The sequence below is a fragment of the Phascolarctos cinereus genome, unplaced genomic scaffold (genome assembly GCF_003287225.1).
Source record: "Phascolarctos cinereus isolate Bilbo 61053 unplaced genomic scaffold, phaCin_HiC Scaffold_3;HRSCAF=262, whole genome shotgun sequence".
In the NCBI taxonomy this organism is placed as follows: domain Eukaryota; kingdom Metazoa; phylum Chordata; class Mammalia; order Diprotodontia; family Phascolarctidae; genus Phascolarctos; species Phascolarctos cinereus.
In genome coordinates this window covers 70,995,202-71,009,789 of record NW_027555736.1, presented here as the reverse complement: position 1 = coordinate 71,009,789, position 14,588 = coordinate 70,995,202, and the positions used below count along the sequence as shown (strand labels likewise).

At 39.1% G+C, this 14,588-nt stretch overlaps 1 protein-coding gene across 1 annotated transcript in view; it reads left to right on the top strand.

Annotated features, from left to right (window-relative positions):
- The first annotated feature begins 68 nt into the window (after nt 1–68).
- PARG (poly(ADP-ribose) glycohydrolase) overlaps nt 69–14,588 on the top strand; it is a 117,101-nt gene continuing 102,581 nt past the window's right edge. The window contains 6 exon segments of the mRNA XM_020996785.2: nt 69–619; nt 5,338–5,401; nt 8,120–9,103; nt 11,361–11,544; nt 13,088–13,210; nt 13,349–13,432. Coding sequence (XP_020852444.1) covers nt 361–619; nt 5,338–5,401; nt 8,120–9,103; nt 11,361–11,544; nt 13,088–13,210; nt 13,349–13,432 — 1,698 coding nt within the window. The 5' untranslated portion in view covers nt 69–360.

Here is a 14,588-nt window from a genome sequence, read left to right as displayed (position 1 = left end):
CTCACATCCGCTTTGCGACGGTGCACGGCGCGAAATCCGGAAATACTTGACGGCAGTAGTTCCGGAGGCGCAAAAGTGAAGGCATCCGAAGCTGCAGTCGCTGCTTTTGCTGAGGGAACGGGGACGTACCGCCGAGGGGAAGAGAGAAGGAGGAGCGCAGAGGCTTCGGTTGCACTGGGCCGGCCGAGAGAATCCTTTCGGCGAGGAGAAGAGGGTGCGAGGACACCGGCGCAGGAGAGGGCATGGTGCAGTGTGGGAGAGCCGGCCGTCCGCCCCCACCCGCCGTCGCCCCTCTCCGGGCCGGTGAATGAGGCTCTCCGCCCGGGCTGGCCCGGGGGCTGCGCGCCGCGGGACCCCAGCATGAGTGCGGGCCCCGGCTGCAAGCCCTGCAGGAAGCGAGCCCGCTGCGGCGCCCCGAAATCGCCGCCGCCCGCCGCCTCAGATCTCCTGAGCCAGCCCGGAGGGAAGAGACAGCTTTCGGCCCTTCAGGTCTTCCCGGGGCAGGCCATCCTGTCTCCTCTGGGGCAGACGACGCCGTCGTCCCCATCCGCCGGCTCCCCAGGACCAGCAGCGTCCCGGCCGCCTAGCGTCGGCTCGGGCGGCAAGTTGGGGAACAAAGGTGGGTGCCCCTCGTCCTGGCCTCAGCACCTTTCCTTCCTATTCCCCCCCCCCCCCCGTCCCTTAGACTGCTTCTCTCTCCCTTTTTATCCCGACACCGCAGTGGCTCTGTGTTCACCTGACGCTTTTCATGAGTTCTTGGCTTCCTGCCTCGAGAACCAATGCTTGAGGGAGCTTCAGGGGAGCGAAAGTGGACCGTTTCCCGGGTTAGGATTGCTCTCTCAACGTGTTCTCAGCCGTCTTTTTTTCTTTAGAGTGGATGTAATTTCTTTCTTTCTTTCTTTTTTTACTTTGGAATTAAATTTAATGATTTGGCTAAGACCAGAAAATGGAATGGAGCCAGCAGTAAACATGACTGTCCACCATACCAGCTTCAAGGTGTTATGAAATACTGACATTGAATATAAGGATTGAATATCTTTTTTAAAGTTTTTAAAAATTTTATTTTGATTTATCAACAGTCACTTCCATAAGCTTTTGAGTTTTAATTTTTTCTCCCTCTCCCTCCCCAAGACAGTGCACAATCTGATATAGGCTATACATATACATTGTTATTAAACATGTTGTCATATTAGTAGTGTTGTAAGAATTAGAACCAATAGGAGGAACCACCAGAAAGAGGAAACAAAGCACAACAGAAGAAAAAAAGCAAATAGTATGCCTTGATCTGCATTCAAACTCCGTAGTTCTTTCTTTGGATGTGGATAGCATTTTTCCATCATGAGGCCTTTGGAGGTGTCTTAAATCCTTGTCTGTCTTTCTTTCTTCCTTCCTTCCTTCCTTCCTTTCTTTCTTTCTTTTTCTTTCTTTCTTTCTTCTTTCTTTTCTTTCTTTCTTTCTTTCTTTCTTTCTTTCTTTCTTTCTTTCTGCAATTGGGGTTAAGTGACTTGCCCAGGGTCACACAACTAGTAAGTGTCAAATGTTTGGTCTGAGACCAAATTTTAACTCAGGCCCGCCTAACTTCAGGGCCGGTGCTCTATCCACTGAGCCACCTAGCTGCCTCAGATCCTTGTATTTTTGAGAAAGGTTAAGTCTATCAATATTAGTACCTAACTGATTATATTATTCTCTTCTTGAGCCAAATCTGATGAGAGTAAGGTTCAGACTATGCTTATCTCCCTCCCTTTCCCTCTGCTGCAATAGGTTTTTGTACCTTTTCCTGTGATGTAATTTACCCTTGTCTGACTCCTCCTTTCCTTTTCTTTCAGTACATTTTCTTAGTTAGATCAGATTAATCCGCTTACTTGGATACATTTAACCCACTTGATTAGTTTTTTTTATCATTACGTCAAAGTCACCTTATACCCACCCCTTTTTATGTATACCCCTTTAATATGGTGTAATAACAATACAGTTCTGAAGGGTTACAAATGTCATCTTCCCTTGTAGGGATGTAAACAGTTTGCCGTTATTTATAATATGTTATTTCTTTCTGTCTCATTTACCTTTTTGTGTCTCTCTTGAGTCTTGTATTTGAAGATCAAATTTTCTGTTGAGCTCTGGTCTTTTTATCAGGAAGGTTTGGAAGTCCCTATTTCATTGAGTGTCCATCTTCTCCCCTGAAAGATCACGCTCATTTTCTCTGGGCAGTTGATCCTTGGTTGTAATCCAAGCTCCTTTGCCTTAACGGAATATCATATTCCACACCCTACCATCTTTTAATGTAGAAGCTGCAAGGTCCTGTGTAATCCTGACTGTTCCATGATATTTAAATTGTTTCTTTCTGGCTGCTTGCAGTATTTTCTCTTTGACCTGGTATTTTGGAATTTGGCTACTATATTCCTTGGATTTTCAATTTGGGATCTCTTTAAGGAGGTGATTGGTGGATTCTTTCTATGGCTATTTTACCCTCTGGTTCTAGGATCTCAGGGCAGTTTTCCTTTATGATTTCCTGAAAGATACTGTCCAGGCTCTTTTTTTCATCATGATTTTCAGGTAGAACAAGAATTTTTAAATTGTCTCTCCTGGATCGATTTTCCAGGTCATTTATTTTACCAATGAGGTATTTTACATTTTCATCTTTTTTTTGTTCTTTTGTTTTTATTTGACTGATTCTTGTTCCCTCATTGAGTCATTAGCTTCCATTTGCCCAATTCTAATTTTTAACATTGTTTTCTTCTATTAGATTTTGTACCTCCTTCCCCATTTGGCCAATTATTTTTTAGGGACTTGTTTTCTTCAGTGTACTTTTTTTCCAGTTGGCCAATTGTATTTTTAAGGACTTGTTTTCTACAGTTAATTTTTGTCCTTCCTTTTCCAAGCTATTGACTCTCTCTTGCATACCTCTCATTTCTTTTCCCATTTTTTCTTCTACCTCTCTCATTTGACTTTTAAAATCCTTCTTGAGTTCTTCTAAGAAGGCTTTTTGGGCTTCAGACCAGTTCATATTCCCATTTGAGGTTCCAGATGTAGGTTTGTTGACCTTTTCAGAATTTCTGCCTTGATCTTCACTGTTCCCGTAATAAGAATGTCATATGTTTCTTTTTGCTCATGGTGTTTGCTTATTTCCTGGCCTTTAAATAGATTGAGCTCTGCTGCTGGCGAGCAGAGGGCACTGACCCAAGCTTCTTGTGTTGGGAGTGTAGGGGCCTGGTTGGTGGCTTTGTGTGCTGGGGCCTCCAGTGCTGGCAGTTGGAGGCTGTAGGGTTCAGGCAGCTTACCTGGTGTTGGGCTGGAATCAGCAACACTGGAACTCTAGGGGCAGGATTAGGTAGTGTGGCTCCTGGAGATTTCCTTCCACTGGGGCCTTTCCTTCCTTTGGCTTTCTTCAGTTCCTTTCAGATGGATGTTGCAGGATGTTTATCTGCTTGAGGCCCCTTGGAGTGCTGCTTCCTTTAGTTTTGCTAAGGCACTGGGAGAGCTGGTTGTTATAGAATGCTGAGGCACCTGGTGGTTTTCCAAGATGGTTTCCACCAGTTCCCCCACCCTCACTGAGGCACTGGGGGTCCAGGTGTTGGTATTTGCCTGCTCCACCACCTGGGTTCTGGATCCCCTCCTGGTATGCTGGGATGCCTCCAGTTCTGTACTGCTCCCCTTCCCCCAGGGCAAGAGGGTCCTTTCCCATTAATCCCTCAAGCTACCTGGGCTGCTGGACTCCTGCACCCCATCTTTCTTCTGGTTCAGCTGTTCCAGGGTTTTTCTGGGCTTTCATAGGTTAATGGATGTAATTTCTTAATGATAAAAGACCATCTCAAGAGAAAGAATGAGATTTCTGTGATTTCACTAGATAGGTTTAGGAGGAAAAGACCTTTTTTGTCCTCATATTTGGGATGGGAGAAATCTAAGACTTTATCACAGTTGGTCAGGTAATGCCTTTAGGTTGGGGGAAAAATGTCTAGCTGATGTTTTGCTTTGACATCTAGCTCTAAGAAGGCCCTTGCAGTTTTTGTGAAGTTGAAATTTACCTTCCATCATATGAAACCTCAAGGAAAGAATGACACTGAGATTGAGTTATTTTAATATGGCTAGTTCAAATGTGTTGCCTGCTCCTTATTCTATATAAATTGTTCAACCTCTGAAAATTCACTTGCTGGCAGGAAAACAAATTGAAACTGTTACCACAAGGCGGGAAACTTTTCATTGTAATTGGAAATGTGAAACTAAATGAAACAATGATCAAATCTTTATGTAGAGACTAGCATGAGATTTCTTCATAGCTTGAAATTACCTTTAGATACAGAGTACTTTTTTTTTTAAGGAGAAGTTATTCTGTAAATAGATGAGGTAAGGGAAAGTAGCTATTTTTTTTTAATGTTGTGTTCCATATTATGTCAGTCTTTTAGGGTATGATTGTTACTGAATGAATAGAAATTTGGCAATTGAATTTGCTGTTTTTGGTATAATAAAAGAAGACACAGTGGTTCCCCCTTGCTGAAAACCACAAAGTTCAAACTATCTTCCCAGTATTGTGCACGGTGCAGTTAAATGTAAGCCCTATGAATTCAGCAACCGTTTTTCATTTTTGTCTTTATATTCCCAGAGTCTACAAGATAATAGTGAAGTGTGATGGATAAGAGGGCTGTCCACTTATTAAAGAAGACCTGGGTTCAAGTTCTGTCTCCATCACATATTAGCTGTGTGATCATGGACAAGTCACTTAATCCCTCAGTGTCCCAGGCAACTCTCAAAGACTTAAGTTACAGGGGAAGGGTAGAACTGTGTTTGTGAAAGGAGTTTCTACAGTAGGAGTTTCCTGTACTAATACAATTATAGATCTGGACCAAGACTAATCTCCAGTACTTAGTACAGCACTTTGCTCATAGTAGTTACTTTATTAACATTTGTTGGATTGAATTAAATCTTAAACTACCTTTTTTTTGTACCTTGCCAAATGACAGGATGTTTAATAAGCAATTATACTACCAGTCTTAAGATATTGAATGTCTATGCAGCATCCGTCATCAAATTTCTATGAATAGAACTTTTCTCCCTGTTATCTCACTTGATCTCTGCAGCAACTGTGTTAAATACTCAGTTATGACTATATCTGTTTTACTACATGGCAAAACTGAAGTTCAGAAAGATTAAATGAATTACTTATAGTCAAACAGGTGTTGCCAGAGTAAGGATTTGAATTGAGGTTTCTCTTCCAATTCCAGATTCATCCCTCTTGATACTACACCATGATTTCAGAAGCAAATTTGTGTCTACTGCTAACATGAACTGTATCTTGGGCCAATTATGAGACATATAAATTAATGTCTAACTCTTTTTTTCTAGTTTTCAAACAAAAGGCAATTACCAGTTGGGTGGACGCTAAAGGATTCAAAATAGTGTCAAAAAGGTATGAATTGTAATGTGCTTCTTATTGTAAGCTATGGATTAAAAGAGTAGATCTTAATGTGACATGAAAATTTCAAGGGACATAGTTTCTGGGTAATTAATACTTTTATTAATTATGGCTAGCAGATAACAAAATGGTCATTTGGCTTTCTCTTGTAAACCAAAAACAATCATGGAGGCTGTTCAGGCTTATATACCCTTGGGAGAGTGGGTGTTCTCAACAGGAAACTCTGATTGGTTAACAGTTAATGAGAGAATGAATAATTATAATGAGAAGTGGACCTGTTCTAATGAGGAGCTGGGGAACTTGACTTTGATTATGTCTCTTTTACTCCTCTCTACCCAGACCATCCCCAGGCAATTCTAGACAAAGGGATCTACCCACATCCCAGCCTTTCTGAGTAGAACACAATGGGCTGGAATTCACCTAGATTAGATTCTCTTTGAAGGGTTTTTCTGGTTGGGTGAGTTAAGAATTCTTTCTAGATAAGGTAGTCTAGGTGAGGTAAATTTTTGGGCTAGGTTAGAAATCTCAAGAGACTGGATTTTGAGTGAAGAAATAGGAAGGAAAAAACCCTGTATTTCCCGCCCTCCCATTAATTGGTTATTATATTATTACACGTTATGTGATATATGTTATTATGTATGTATTATATAGTATATGTTATATATAATTCTCTCATTTAAGATATGAAATAAATGAGTTTCATATACTTAAATATGTATACACTGAATAAATATATACTGAGTGTATATATGTGTGTGTGTGTATATATCTATAGATATATATATATCTGTATCTCATTAAACAAGATATTTTTGTCATTGTTCATGCTATTGTTCCTCCCCGTAGTACCCTTTCTGTTTTTCTACACCATCTAAATACTAATAGTTCCTACTGGAAATCATACTAGTCCTAGTTCAAAGAATACCTTACAACTACATTAAATCTACTTTTTCCACAAATACTTTTTTAAGACTATTTTTTTTTTGTCAAGGCAATGGGGGTTAAGTGACTTGCTCACGGTCACACAACTAATAAGTATCAAATGTCTGGTCTGAGACCAGATTTAAACTCAGGTCCTCCTGACTCCAGGGCTGGTGCTGTATCCACTGTGTCACCTAGCTGCTCCCACAAACACTTTTTTGACAGCTATATCCCACACTGGTTTTTCATTTTCCTTGAGGCAGCTAGTTGGGACAGTGGATAGAATCTTGAGCCTGGAGTCGGGAAGATCTGAGTTCAGATCTAACCCTAGACACTTAACTAGCTGTGTGACTGGGCAAGTCACTTCACTTCTGCTTGCCTTAGTTTCTTCAACTGTAAATTGGGAATATTGATAGCACCTACCTCTTAGGGTTATTGTACAGGTTCAAATGAGATAATATTTCTAAAGCATTTAGCACAGTATTTGGCACATAGTAGGCACTTAATATGTACTTATTTCTGTCCTTTCTTCTGTCGGTCCTTGTTTGGTAAAACACGGTCTCTACCTCAAACAGCTTACACATCTATTTAATTGTACCATGTAAATTAGCACAAGATTATAAACTTATTTACTAATTTTGTTCGTGTTTTTCCTCAATTAGATTCTAAGTTTCTTGAGGTCAGGTTTTATGCTTAAAGTCTGATATTGTCTCTAATAAATAGTGCTCAATAGTAGGTGCTCGATAAATATTTGTTTAACATAATGGTCATCATTCAGCAAATAATTATTAAGTGTCAGTAAGACATGGACCTTATTCTTAAAGAGTATAGAAGAAATTAATCATATTTATGAAAAATTATAATGCAATCAAGACTACAGCTGCACAAAACTGGCAAAAACAAAATGTGAGAACAGGAAAGAGGGAGAGAAACCTAGGTGGTGGTTTACATATGAGGGAAGGCTTAGATCAGGAACATTTGAACTGGGCCTTGAAGGATAGATAGGATTTCAAAAGGAAATTGGGGGAGGAAGTGGAAGGGTTGTCCTGGCATGGACGAAGGTATGGAGCTGAGAAAGAGTAACTTGTTTAGGGGAATAGCAAATTGCTTAAATTACAGGGAGAGCATGTAAGATTAGGTTAGAAATGTAGGTTGGTTCTGGATATTGTGAAAAGCCTTGGGTGTTAGGAGTTTAGACACTTTAAACATTGTGCAATAGGAAGCCTTGACAATTTTTAATCAGTGAATTGATATAATCTGAGTTATCCATCAGGAAGGGTAAGTTGGACAGATTGAAGGTAAAGAGTTTAATTGGGAGTCTCTTCTAGTAGTTCAGGGTGGGGCTTGAGTCAAGGTAATATTAGTGTGTAAAGTTAGGACTTGAGAATGAGTAGGACTTGGTGATTAATTGAAGGGGGAGTTAAACATGACTGAAGCATGAAGTGCAGATGACCAGAAAAATGGTAGTGCCGTTAATATTCATAGTGCTAAATTCCTAAAGGTTTTTCTAATATTAGTAGTAGTAGTAGTAGTAGTAGTAGTAGTAGTAGTAGTAGTAGTAGTAGTAGTAGTAGTAGTGGTAATGGTAGTGGTAGTGGTAGTAATAGCACTGAAATCATCAAGAGACGAAGCATTTTCATGTAGTTGGATATTTAGAAATTGCTTAGTTTAAATTTCTGAGTGAAAATACAAATTATGAAAAGTTGAGTCTTTTTGACCCAGTTGTAGACTACTGATTATTTTCATGTGAGAAGTTTTATTTAATTTGTTTATTTTCTTTCTCCTCTGCAGTTTGCAGAGTAAAGATACCGTTGTAACAGCAGGATCTAAGATGAGTTCTGTACAGAAAGATAACTTTTTCCAACACAACGTGGAGAAATTAGAAAATGTTTCTCAGCTGAGCCATGCTAAATCCTCTCTAGATAAAAGTACAAAGCATTTCAGCCATCCTCTGATGTCCAGTACCTGTAAATTGCAAAGTGAAGGAAAACACACAGAGCTTTTGGAAGCTGAACCGCAGGAAGTAACTGTTGTGGCAGATCAGTTCAGAAATGCTAATGTGGATCAGTTGCCCCAGAGTGATGATCAAATTCACATAGATTGTGAAGAAAATAGAGATAATAGGCAGCTCTTATTGACACCTGTAAAGATGGCAAATTCCAAGCAGCCTATGAAAGATACACAACCAAGAGAATCCTCAAGCAATCTGCAGCCCAGTAAGTGTTGCCAGCCTGACCGTGACGCTAGTGCAGATAGTCAGCAGGAAGAGATAGATGTTGTTCCTGAGAGTCCGCTGTCAGATGTTGGTTGTGGTGACATTTTACCTGGTCAGAAAAATGTTGAGAAGATGAGCAGACAAGAAAGTCCGGCAGAGTCTCCTCCTTTTGAGAAAGAAAGTGAACCAGAGTCCCCAATGGATGTTGATAATTCTAAGAATAGTTGTCAGGATTCAGAAGCAGATGAAGAAACGAGCCCATGTTTTGATGAGCAAGAAGATGGTAGTTCCTCCAAATCAGCAGATAAATCATCTAAGTTTCAAGCAAGAGAGGCTAAAATTGAATGTAAAAAACAGCAATCTACTAGAATATGCGAAGATAGTGGATTGAGCCTTCAGTTTGAAGGAGTAGAGAGTTCCACTGGAGAGGATCATTTACATACCAAATCCCCTACCATCACTGGTCTGAATGTGGAATGCAAAGGTCCCAAGCAACTTGGGAGAAAGGATTCTAAAATAACAGATCACTTCATGAGAGTACCTAGAGGAGAGGACAAAAGGTAATCTTTCCCATTCTTTGTAACCTCAGAGCTTAGCTCAGTGTTTGGAATATAGTAAGCACTTAATAAGTGCTTATTGATGACTGAATTACATGAAGGGCATTTTGTAATTTTAAAAGTGAGCTAAACAGAATTGTTATGTTGAAACAGAGAAACTGCTGTCTTCTAGGATAGCTCTATTAAATATAAAGTACCAGGTTTAAATTCTCATAAATCAAAAAGCAAAATAGTAAATGAATTCATCTTGGAAGTTAGATTTTTCTCAATATGATTTATTTCCTTCTATTTCTAATGTAAATCAAGAGACTTAGAAATTAAATAACATCCTTTGTAGATTTAAATACTGATTTATTGTTTGAAAAAAATCCTATTCGCTAAATTATGTATTTTTCAATTTTATTTATTTTAGTTTTTAAACCTATGATCTAAAATTCACATAATCCAGAGTTATTGAAGGAGACCCGGGAGGCTAGTTTGTTGTTGTCTTTCATTTTCAAAGAGGACCAAAATGACATTGTTGTACAGTGTGTCCAGCTGGGGATGATCAGACCAATGCAAGGTTGGGAGGCTCTATCACTGGTCAGGCACAAATAGTCCATATGAACATTTGGAGTGGAGATGTCTCTACATTTGCACATCTCATGTTTGAGCTACTGCAATTCTGCTTCACTAATAGAGCACAGCACTTTCTTTGATGTGTGCAGTCCTGTGCCATTGTCTCCCGTGCTCACAATTGATTCCAGAGTTCTTCAGAGTGACCATGAGAATGTCCTTGTATTGCTTCTTCTGACCTCCATGTGAGTGCTTACCTTGTGGGAGTTCTCCATAAAATAGTCTTTTAGGCAAATGTACATTTGGCATTTGATCAGAAGGGTATCCTATCGGAATTGCGCTCTCTGCAGTAGAGTTTGAATGCATGGCAGTTCAGCTCAAGAAGTGATCTCTGTGTCAGGTACCTTATCTTGCAAGGTGATACTCAGAATCTTCCTAAGACAATTCAAATGGAAGCAGTTCAGTTTCCTGGTGTGGCACTGGTGTACTGTCCTGGTTTCGTAGGCACACAACAATGAAGTCAGCACAGCGGCTCTGCAGACCTTCAGTTTGGTGGTCAGTTTGATACCTCTTCTTTCCCACACTTTCTTTTGGAGCCTCCCAAACCCTGAGCTAGCTCTGGCAATGGGTGTCATCCTCCTTGAATAGCATCTGGAGCCAGTACTGTGGTCAAGTGTTAAGATTTGTGGCAGTTGGGTGTTTCTGTTTGAGTTTGACACTATTGGCATCATAGTGGGTCAGGAAGATCTAAATTCAAATCTGGCCTTAGGCAATTAGTAGCTTAGTAGAACTCTGGCCAACTCACTTAACTACTTTCAACCTCAGTTAACTTATTTGCAAAAAGATGGGGTTGGACTCAATGACCTCTAAGATCCCTTGTAATTTTAAATATGTAATACTATGATTTGGCAAAATATTTAGATCTTGACTTTCCCTGGAGGAGGTTACTTCTATTTGGCAAGTCCTTGTGTAAAACTTACATTTTTGGTATGAGACATATATTTTGCTTCTGGACATAAGTATAAAGTATGAAGTATTGCTTCATTAAGTTGGGACATATTTCAAAAACTGGTAGTCTTTGTTCTTCAGTCATTTTAGTCATGCATGACCCTTTTGGAGTTTTCTTTGCAAAGATACTAGAGTGGTTTGTTATTTCCTTCTCTAGCTCATTTTACAGATGAAGATATGGAGGCAAACAGGGTTAAGTGACTTGCCCAGGGTCACACAGCTAGAGGTTCATCAATTTCAGCTGTCACTTCTTTTACTCTAGCACAGGCTTTAGATTGACTTTTGCCACACATTTGTGAGGATAAAAAAGGCATTATTGCTGAAGAAAGGGAGATAGTAGCTGGGGCGAAGGGCAGCTGGTCTTTAGGGCTTTTTTTCTTCTTTTGCCTCCTATATATGGAGTAGAAAGTAACCTGGCCAGATATTCTCAGTTACTTTTTTGGGGGGGATGGAGGGGGGATAATTCATTTTTTCCCCAATTGCATGTAAAAAGTATTTTTAACATTTGTTTTCTCCTCTACCTGAGATAGTAAGCAGTCAACTACCTTTTTGAATCATTCCAGGTAATTATTTGATACAGATTAAATTTCATCTGGCTCCTAAATTTTGGAGCTTGTTTCTGGACCCACAGATTGTATTTGTTCATTTGTAGAACTTTTAGAAGTAATTTGTAACAATTTGTTTTTCTTGATTTTAGAAAAGAACAATGTGAATTTAAGCACCAAAGACCAGACAGGAAGATCCCCAAATACATTCCACCTCAGGTTTCCCCAGATAAGAAATGGCTTGGAACTCCTATCGAGGAATTGAGAAGAATGCCTTCGTGTGGAGTTCGTCTTCCTCACCTGAGACACTCTGTCAATCATACAGTAACTGTTCGGGTGTGTCACCTTACCTATAATGGGAGAAAACTCTGAAGAGCTTATTAAAATTGCTTAAGCCATATCCTCATTGTTAAGTTACACCAATGCATAAGTGGTCTTTCTTGTTATAATTGTGTGAAGCTGTTGAAGTCACTGGTTAAGTATAACATGTGGTGATTAAAAGGGCAGCTGTTTTTTTTTAAAAGCAAGGTGATTATCGACTCAACCTGAACTTTTGAATTTAGAGAAGAAAAAGTAGAAACCCTTAATTTAAATATATTTCTAGCAAAGCTGAACTGAATATCCTCATTTAGATTCCTTTTGGCATGCATGATATTATGATATAACGCAATTGTATTCATTATTTTTTCCCTTAAATTAAAAAAAAACCCAAAAACTTATTCAGGAAGTATTTTGTAAAATCTAGTATAATTATTTTTAGTTCTCCTTAGGAGCATCAGCAGTCATTAAATATGTTACCTGTAAAACTATGGTACTGTTAACGAGGCACTTGCTTGTATACCTGGTTGTATATCCAGATAGTTTTTAGTGATGTATGTTTAATTCTCCAAGGAAAATAATACTTTTTTCACATACCCATCTGTTACTTTATTTCTCATGTGATGACCAAACTTACACATAGGTGCACTTTTTTTTTTTTTTGCTAGGCAGTGGGGTTAAGTGACTCGCCTAGGGTCACACAGCTAGTAAGTGTTAAGTGTCTGAGACTGAATTTGAACTCAGGTCCTCCTGATTCCAAGACCAAGCACCATCTAGCTGCCCCTACACATTTTTTTTAAGTCATAAAATATTTGTAGGGCTGGAAATGAAAGAATCTTAAAAATTATGTAATGCATGAAACACAATACCTGATATATTAGAAACTCAGTCCATGTTCTTTCCTTTCAAATTATATAGAACATGTTCTTTAAACTTACTTTTTTGATGTCTTTCGTAGTTGATAAGCTTTTAGTTTAGTTGATGACTTTTCAGAAATTTCTTTGAAATCTCCAGAGCTACACATCTTGTCAGGTAGTGAGTTTCCTGTTACTTTTAGGCTGTATAAGTACATTTCAGTTATGTTGTAGAGTGGAGATGTGCACTGAATCAGATTAAAATGTAACTGGGAAATATTTTACGAAGTAAATAAAAGTACCAGAACATGAATAATGTTAAAATGTGATTTTCTGAGTCTGTGTATGTATGGTCCACAAGGACCCCTTGTGTATGTTTCTATTTGAGTTTGGTACCACTGTTGTAGAGGAAATTCATGCATTAAGTTGAGGGGTTGGATTAAATTATCTCTAAGAACCCCATTAGCTCCAGGATTCTGTGATTCATTTCTTCACTGTACTTCAGTGGTTTTTATTTAAAAACAACTTCCTCATAAGTCTGAGTTTTATGTAAAAATACTAAATAGTTTTAAGGCTTTCCTTTAAATAAGCTTAGAGTATGGTCTATACTGTTTAGTGTTCACTTTTGAATATGTTCTTTAGGTCATTTTGTGAAGTGTAGGTAAATGTTTGTACACATTGCGTGATGAATATTCTCTTTGTTGCAGGTAGATCTTTTGAAAGCCGGAGAAGTCCCTAAACCTTTTCCAACACATTATAGGGATTTATGGGATAATAAACATGTCAAAATGCCTTGCTCAGAACAAAATTTGTATCCTGTAGAAGATGAGGTAAGAAAAGGAGGTGAAATTTTTAGGTATGCTTACGAATAAAAAGTGTGTGTATGTCTTTGGCTCACATTCAGAACTAGGATGTAAAGGAACTTGGGCATCCTTTTTAATTAGCCTCCCTTTCTTTCTTCCTAAAAGAATGGCGAACGAACAGCAGGCAGTCGGTGGGAACTCATTCAAACAGCACTGCTCAACAAGTTTAACCGTCCACAAAACTTGAAGGTATATCTAGTGTATACTTTTCTTTAATAGAGTTGTTGGTGACTGCTCTCTCCCTTTTATCCTGACACATTCTACACTGCGCCCTGACACCATATTGTAAGTGACTTAGGTAACAGCATCATCTACTTCCAGAGTTGTTTCTATGAAACACCTCTTCCTTATTTCTAGATTTTCTCTCTCTCCTTTTTTTTTTTCATTACCTGGAGAGAAAGAAAAGGGAGAAAGAAATGAAATGGTCGTTAAGGTATTTGCCTCAGGTCACTTTCAGACCTGAGATCCTCCACGCTTTGTGCTTTGTGGTTATATTGTTAAAATGAGCAGGGATATGAAGGGATGTAAAAGGCTGCCTCTAAAAGGAACAATTCCATCAATAATGGAGATCATTATCAAAGAATTCAGGATACGAGAATAATTTATTGAATAGTATTTTAGTTAGATTAATTTCAGGAAGCAGTGAAGGGTGTTTCTTTAAACATTAGTTTTGTCACTGTTGCTGACTTAAGTCAACTAAAGGAAACTCTCTCATCTCCAGTAGTAATGGAGACGGTTGGAGCTTAGTTCTCTGATAAGACACTCAGGGGCCTGTGATTTTGTCAGGGTAGGTGATTGCATGCTCTCTATAAACCTTAGTGGATGGTCTTTAAGAATCTCTCTGGCTGAAAACGTGAATTATCCGGTCACCTACTCGAGCTTGACATGCCTCTTCAAACTTAGCTAATCAATCCATAAGCCCTCATTAAGTGCCTACTATGTGTCAGATGCTAAGGACACAAAAAACAAATGATTCTTATCCTCAAAGGAGCTTCTCTTCTGTTGGGGGCCCACATGGACATCTACAGGGTGTCCCAAAAGTCTTCATGCAGGGTGAAGCATTAGTAGCTCAAAGTATGTACAGAATAAATCTATATAGTTTAAAGTTATAGTTAGGGTGAGAGGACACTAGCAGTTGGGAAAATCAGCAGGGGCTTCATACAGAAGGTGATGCTTGAGCTGTGTATTGAAGAACAAGGGGGACTGTGCAGAAGAGGTGAGGAGAAAGGGTATTCTAAGAGCCTGTCAGTGCTCAGGCACAAAGGTATACCGTGGGATGCTATGTGGGAAGAACAGTGAAAACGCCAGTTTGGTTAGATTATCAAGTGCTGGAAGGAGGATAATG